Source organism: Oryzias melastigma, linkage group LG17 (genome assembly GCF_002922805.2).
Source record: "Oryzias melastigma strain HK-1 linkage group LG17, ASM292280v2, whole genome shotgun sequence".
Classification (NCBI taxonomy): domain Eukaryota; kingdom Metazoa; phylum Chordata; class Actinopteri; order Beloniformes; family Adrianichthyidae; genus Oryzias; species Oryzias melastigma.
The window spans coordinates 1238525-1245811 of record NC_050528.1 but is presented as its reverse complement, the minus strand read 5'-3'; the positions used below and the strand labels follow the sequence as shown (position 1 = coordinate 1245811).

Below are 7287 nucleotides of genomic sequence, written 5' to 3'. Positions count from 1 at the left end.
AGAACCCCCCTCCCCCTCCCCTAAACTCTTCAGCGGTGATGGCGGCCTGCGGTGCACCTGTTCAGAACACCTGTCCGCTGATAGACAGCTTTCTGCGGGGCCGAAGGAGCCCGCGAACGGCCCCGGTATGACCCCGCCCCCACTTACCGCCTTCAGGTCCAGCACGCCGTCCTCGGCCCCCCGCAGCAGACCCACGAACTTCATGGTCAGGAGACCCAAACTTTTCTCGTGTCGGCTCGTGGCGCGCGCGCTCTCCTTCGACTCCATCTTCGGTTTGAGCTTCACATTTCCCGCTCAGCGAACAGATTTCTGTTATCGCGACACGACGAACCTCAACTCTGGTTTATGAACACGCGGACTTTAGGTTAGCTTACGGTTGCCAGGGCAACCACGGTCCGGCTCGAGACAGCCACGACGGTCTAACGAGTCCCCGCCCCCGAATCCACTGGTCAATCAGAGCCACGCCCCCGAAGCAGAGCAGACTGGGTGGGAGACCCCGTTCCTCCCCCAATGGAACGTTCTGGATCTTGGGGTCAAAGTTCATCCGCAGCCCAGAATGGATTCATTTAATCTCAAATCTGATCCAGATCACAGCTGGATCTACTCTCCATATCCTGCTGCTTCCTCTAGGAGGCGCCACAGCAAAATGTCAGCATCCTTTCACAACATCATCGTGTTCCTCCTCCAACATGTGCAAACATCTCCATCTGATCCTCTGATTGTATGGATCTGATCCTCTGATCATGTGGATCTAAACCTCTAATCGTGTAGATCTGATCCTCTGATCGTGTAGATCTGATCCTCTGATCATGTGGATCTGACCCTCTGATTGTTTGGATCTGATCCTTTGATCGTGTGGATCTGATCCTCTGATCATGTCGTTCTGATCCTCTGATCTTGTAGATCTGATCCCTAATCATGTAGATCTGATCCTCTGATCGTGTTGATCTGATCTTCTATTCATGTAGATCTGATCCTCTGATCGTGTAGATCTGATCTTCTATTCATGAGGATCTGATCCTCTAACCATGTGGATCTGATCCTCTGATTGTGTAGATCTGATCCTTTGATCGTGTAGATCTGATCCTCTAATCATGTGGATCTGATCCTCTGATCATGTAGATCTGATCCTCTGATCATGTGGATCTGATCCACAAGAAAGTTCACTGGAAAAGCACCGTTTAGATTCAAAAGTGAGGCCATTTTTAAAAACAGCAGCCATTCTCGATTTAATTTCTATGTGATCCACTCTCAACATTTGGGCTGTTAACACACAAAAGTCAGTGTATTAACTCAAAGGGAACCTGCAGATACCAGATCCTCTCCACAAAAAAAGAAACCCTGAATATCATGGAAAAGTGTTTTCATTTCCATTGAAAAAAATGTAACTTTCTTAGAATACAGATTCTGGACCGTCTGTCTAATCGATTGGAGCATTTATTAGATCATTTTTATAAAAACTGAAATTCCAGCTCATAAAACCCACAAAAATAGGATTTAAAAAATTAGAATTCCACGGAGAATTCTGCACAAATTATGCAAGACGTAAATGTTCGACTTTTACCAACTAACCATTTAAAGTCACCTGCACAGGTGTCCAGATGTCACTTTGAATGATATTCTGAGGTTTTTGGAAAGGGTCTGTGTGTACACGAGTAAAGATCTGGGCTTTTCTGGTGGGAACCATGATCACCTCCAATCATGCCTGAAATGGTGTTTGTGCCTCAAAATGAAGCATTATTTTATACCGACTGTTGGACATTTCTCAGAGTGGACGTGACAACCAACCAGCCCGTCCAGAGAAGAACCGAGGACGATGAGAAGACGTCCCATTCATAACTGGAGGGTTTTTGTCTTTAAGACGTTTCTCTGTGTCTCAATAGGAATGACTAGATACTGTTCTTCTAGCCAATTTATCAACATTAAGGGAAATTTTCCAAATTCACATCTGAATCTATAACAGTTGATGAATAGATCCTACTTTTAAAAAAGGACGTGTTTATCCAAAACGAATTGGTGGATTTACTTCCTCTGCCTTTACTTTAGTGGTTTATAGATAAAGTTTTGAATGAGTAAAAATGTGCATGGTGAAAGTTTAAAAGTACTTTGACTATAAAAAAAAAAGGACTCTTGTGTCATTTTAATAATAGCGTTTAGATCATTTACAGTCCTGCACTGCTGTGGTGTAGTGGTTTGCACTCTCACCTCACAGGGAGAAGGTTCTGGTTCAAATCCTGGTAGCATGGAGTGGAATGTTCTTGTTTTTTCTGCCCCCTACCACAGTCCAAACACAAGCTTCACAGGTTAATTATTGATTCCAAATCGACCCGAAATGATTCAATCCAAACAGCCTAAAAACATGCGTCACAGATCATCACTGAAAATGTAAAAATGGTTCACGAGTTCAATAACGAAACGAAGACAAATTCAGCTTTTAAAAAGTAAAAAAAACACAACAATCAATTTATTCAAACTTATGTTTTAATGTTGTAAACAAAATAGATTTGTCTACTTAATTTTAGTTTACAGAGGCACTAAAGTGAAGACAAACAACAGGACATGAAAGCGACTGTTTCCTCACGAGTGAAAGTCTTTCAGAACGCTGGAGAGTCGCCTCACTTTCTCCTCCATCGCTCTCTTGCTGGTTTGCGTCTCCTGCAGGAGTTGGCGCATCTCCTCCTCCACTTCAAGGACCTGAGGAAAGAAAGAAACTTCAGCAGCAGAAAAAAACACAATCTGGGAAGTCCTGAATCCCTCCTGACTGTCCGTCTCTGTCAGATAAGACAAACTAAACATGAAGTTTCAACTTCCCACTTCCTGTTTTTATGTCATTTCAAAGTAAAAGAAGTGAATCTTTAACATCATAACAGCTGTTAGAGGAAACAGCAGCAGAGTCCTTTCAAAGCTTTTCTCTTTATTGTAACTTTATTTAACTGTAACAATTGACAGTAAAAAAGCGGAGCTTGGCTTTTAATTTGAAATAAAAAATCAGATGTTGGTGTTACCTTCTGATTGGCTTGCTCGACCTCCTGCTGTTTTTTACTCTCCAGCTGCAGCAGCTCAGCCTGATGTGCGGCGTGGACGGACTCCAGCTGAGCTCGGAAAGTGTCGTCCACGTGGCGCAGCTTCTGCAAGGCCGCTCTGCAGCAGAAAACACCTCACTGACCACAAACGTTCACTAATAACACAAGTTCAACTCCTCCAGAAGAGGAATGATGTCAGATGAACTGAAGCCGGCATGCGCCGCTGCTAACATTAGCAGACGTTAGAAGCCAAATTATCCAATATGCTAATATGCTAAAGTACTAGCTTAATCCAGAATTAGCCCAGAAGAAAATCAAATTTACTTGTGCGCCTCCGTTGCTTTCTCCGTCTCCTCCAGCAGATGGCGCTCTTTGGAATCAAAATTTTCCTTCATTCTCTTCACTTGGACCTCCAGCTGAGACAGCAGCTCCTCCTTCTCCTGCCACCTCCTGCTGGAGTCCCTATGGAGGAGACGGTATCAGAGATCAGGATTGTTTCTTCTGGATTCCTCTTCATCCGATGGTCTCACCGGTAAGACGCCGTGACTTGATGAAGCTCCGCCTCTTTGTCCTCCAGCTGCTGCTTCAGCTCCTCCTTACGGAGGCTCAGACGTTCGAGACGCTCCTTCAGCTCGGCCTGCTGGACCCCGTCCTCCTCCAGCTGGAGGTGGAACCTTCTCTGAGCGTCTGCCGCCTCGTCCTTCAGCCTGCGGATCTGATCGTCCCGTTCCTGCAGCGACTGAAGGAAGGAAAGTCCCCATGAAGCTCAGGAGGACTAAACATTCATGGAAGGTCGAAGGTTCAAACCCCGAATTCCATTCAACAGAGGAGCTGCCATCACCTCCTTGAGCTTACGGATGGTCTCCGTCTGGTCATCCAGGATCTTGGTCTTGATCTTCAGAGCATCCAGATCCCCGTCGGCCCGTTTCCTTTGAGTCTCCAGTTCAGAGGTCAGAACCTCGATCCTGGCCTCCAGACGACCACGATCCTGAGCCAGCGACGCTCCTGGAGAAACACCAGTCATCGCTTTGTAAGACTGAAAAGGTCAATCGATGCTCCTCCTCTGCTCTAGAATGGACTCCTGCTCCTCCTCCGCTCCTCCTCTACTCTAGAATGGACTCCCGCTCCTCCTCTGCTCTAGAATGGACTCCTGCTCCCACCTTGCTGAGCCAGCTCCTGGCCCCAGATCCTCCTCTCAGATCTCAGTCCGTCGATCACAGACTGCTGCGCGGTGACTTCAGACAGGAGGCGCGCCTTCTCCTTTTGCAGCAGCTCCAGCTGCACGCCAAGACGACGATCTCCTTCTAACTCCTCCTCCAGGGAACGCAGCCGGCTCTGACAACGAGACAGAGAGGAGGGATGAGGAGCAGAGGTGAGGAGAAGATGAGGAGCAGAGGTGAGGAGAAGATGAGGAGCAGAGATGAGGAGGAGCATTGAGGAGCTCAGATCCCTCATGAACCTGATGGATGACCTCTCACCCTCAGACCCCCCACAGCCTCTCTCTTGGTTCTGACGATCTCGGCGATTCGGTTCTTCTGTTCTTTGACCACGGCGGTGAGCTCCTGCACCAGAGAGCCAAACTTCTTCTCCTTCTGCTGCGACTGGGAGAGCGCCGCCCGGACCTCCACCACCTCCTCCGTCAGCCGGTCGTAGGCCTCCTTCACCTGCAGACACACCCATGAAAACTGGGGGTGAAAAGGAGTCGGAGCAGAAAACAAAAACCTGCTGGAGATTCTCTGAACTGCTCCGTCAGTCTGGAGCTTCACAAACTTCTAACAGGTGTGAGATTTAAGGTGCAGCAGGTGATCTGACATTATCTGACCTCGGAGAAGCGTGCGGCCTCGATGGTCAGCGCCATGTGGAACTCGTCCTCCAGGGCGGCGTACTGTCTCCTGCCCTCTGCCAGTTTCTCTTGAAGCTCTGCCTCCCTCTGGGCGTGACTCCGCTCCGCCGATGACACCTGCTGGGCCACAGCCTCACGGAAATCTGCCCCGCCGGGCGTGAGCCGCAGCTCCAGCTGTTTCCTGTGGACGGAGGTCAGACGGGATGAAGGATTCCTGAACCGCTGGAGTAGAAATGTCTGCTGGTCACGGAGTAAACAACTGTTTGTTTACTCAACACATCAGCAAGATGGAGGTGAAACGATTCAGGATCAGCGATGGAACTTCTCTGAAGATCCAGGATGAGAATTAAAAATTATCTTTAAACACATAAAATGAGAAGTTTAAGAATTAAAAAAGACTCTTCAGGTAAGTCTCTAGTTAAACTAATCATTTAGTTATGAAAGAGGAAAAATGGTGGAATGAATATTATCAGTAGATCATTTTAAGTTTAAGAAAACATTTTATTTATGTGGAAAATTTAATAAATATTTCTTAATAAACTCCATCAAATTCAGAAAAACATGCATCTTATTATTAATATATTATCTTATTACAGATCCAACCCTGGAAATCTGTCTTTTGTGATTCAAAAGGTTTTTAAAAATAAATTTTGATTTAAAAAGGATTAAAAACAAACATTAAGGATTCCTATCTTTTTTAGAGAATTTCTGGATCTGATCCAAATTCTGGACCCTCTTAGACGTTCTCGTGGTTCTCCAAGTGTCGGTGGACAGGACCGTTTTAGAAGCTCCGAGCAGACTCCAGGAGCTTCCAAAAGCAGTGAACCTGAGCTCACCCGAGCTCACCTGATCTCACCTGTGCTCACCTGATCTCACCTGTGCTGACCTGTGCTCACCCGTGCTCACCCGTGCTCACCCGTGCTCACCTCTGCTCACCTGTGCTCACCCGATCTCACCTGTGCTCACCCGTGCTCACCCGATCTCACCCGAGCTCACCTGTGCTCACCTGTGCTCACCTGTGCTCACCTGTGCTCACCTGTGCTCGTGTTCTCTGGACGCCAGCAGTTCGTGCAGCTGCTGCAGCTTGTCTTTGTGCTGCTGCACGGCGGCTCTCTGGATGTCCAGCTCTCTCTTCAGAGCTGCTGCCTTGTTCTCCAGCTCCTGCTGCCTCTTCATCTAAGACAGGTGAGCAGAGGTTTAGCAGGAACCTCTGTCCATCTCTCCAGGTCTCTGATCTGCAGAATCTTCGTCTGCACCTCCTCCGCCTGCTGCCGGGCTCTCAGAGCGTCTCCGTGGGAGGTGCTTTCCTCCAGCCTCTGCAGAGCCACTCGGACCTTCTCCTCGCTGCTGCGGGTCAGCTCCAGCTGCTGGGTTAAAGACAGTAACCGTCCCTCCAGCTCCTCCACGCGATTCTGCAGCTCCGAGCGTCCGGAACGTTCCTTCAGCAGGAGATCCTTCAGTCTGGGGAGGAAAAGCACAGCAGCTTCACTCTCACCTGTCTGTGGTGTACAGGTGTCTATCCTCTCACCTGTCTGTGGTGTACAGGTGTCTATTCTCTCACCTGTCTGTGGTGTACAGGTGTGTCTATCCTCTCACCTGTCTGTGGTGTACAGGTGTCTATCCTCTCACCTGTCTGTGGTGTACAGGTGTGTCTATCCTCTCACCTGTCCGTGGTGTACATGTGTCTATCCTCTCACCTGTCTGTGGTGTACAGGTGTCTATCCTCTCACCTGTCCGTCGTGTACAGGTGTCTATCCTCTCACCTGTCTGTGGTGTACAGGTGTCTATCCTCTCACCTGTCCGTGGTGTACAGGTGTCTATTCTCTCACCTGTCTGTGGTGTACAGGTGTGTCTATCCTCTCACCTGTCTGTGGTGTACAGGTGTCTATCCTCTCACCTGTCTGTGGTGTACAGGTGTGTCTATCCTCTCACCTGTCCGTGGTGTACAGGTGTGTCTATCCTCTCACCTGTCTGTGGTGTACAGGTGTCTATCCTCTCACCTGTCCGTGGTGTACAGGTGTCTATCCTCTCACTTGTCCGTGGTATACAGGTGTCTATCCTCTCACCTGTCCGTGGTGTACAGGTGTCTATCTTCTCACCTGTCCGTGGTGTACAGGTGTCTATCCTCTCACCTGTCCGTGGTGTACAGGTGTGTCTATTCTCTCACCTGTCCGTGGTGTACAGGTGTATCCTCTCACCTGTCCGTGGTGTGCAGCGCCATGCTCTGCAGGTCTTTCTCCTCGCTGACTCTGGTCTGCAGACTCTTCAGCTCCTCAGCCAGCCGTCTTACAGCTTGCTCGGCCTTCCAGCGCCTCTCCCTCTCCTGGTCGCGTTCCTCCACGATCGTCTGAACGGCGTTGGAAAATGAGGGAGCAGAAGGTCACTGAGGTGTGGAGAGTGTCTTACCTGCTGCTTGGCGAG

At 48.6% G+C, this 7287-nt stretch overlaps 2 protein-coding genes across 2 annotated transcripts in view; both read right to left on the bottom strand.

Annotated features, from left to right (window-relative positions):
- Positions 1-471, bottom strand: part of e2f5 (E2F transcription factor 5) — an 8501-nt gene extending 8030 nt beyond the window's left edge. Inside the window, exon 1 of the mRNA XM_024274493.2 lies at positions 148-471. Within this exon, the coding sequence (XP_024130261.1) occupies positions 148-267 (120 nt within the window). The 5' untranslated portion in view covers positions 268-471. The remainder of the gene's footprint in view (positions 1-147) is intronic.
- Positions 472-2463: 1992 nt separating this feature from the next.
- lrrcc1 (leucine rich repeat and coiled-coil centrosomal protein 1) overlaps positions 2464-7287 on the bottom strand; it is a 12466-nt gene continuing 7642 nt past the window's right edge. Inside the window, exons 9-19 of the mRNA XM_024274479.2 lie at positions 7065-7213; positions 6123-6327; positions 5903-6042; positions 4846-5047; positions 4502-4687; positions 4184-4358; positions 3865-4028; positions 3554-3762; positions 3348-3485; positions 3006-3141; positions 2464-2694 (exon numbers count right to left, since the gene is read on the bottom strand). Of these exons, the coding sequence (XP_024130247.1) occupies positions 2578-2694; positions 3006-3141; positions 3348-3485; positions 3554-3762; positions 3865-4028; positions 4184-4358; positions 4502-4687; positions 4846-5047; positions 5903-6042; positions 6123-6327; positions 7065-7213 (1821 nt within the window). The 3' untranslated portion in view covers positions 2464-2577. The remainder of the gene's footprint in view (positions 2695-3005; positions 3142-3347; positions 3486-3553; positions 3763-3864; positions 4029-4183; positions 4359-4501; positions 4688-4845; positions 5048-5902; positions 6043-6122; positions 6328-7064; positions 7214-7287) is intronic.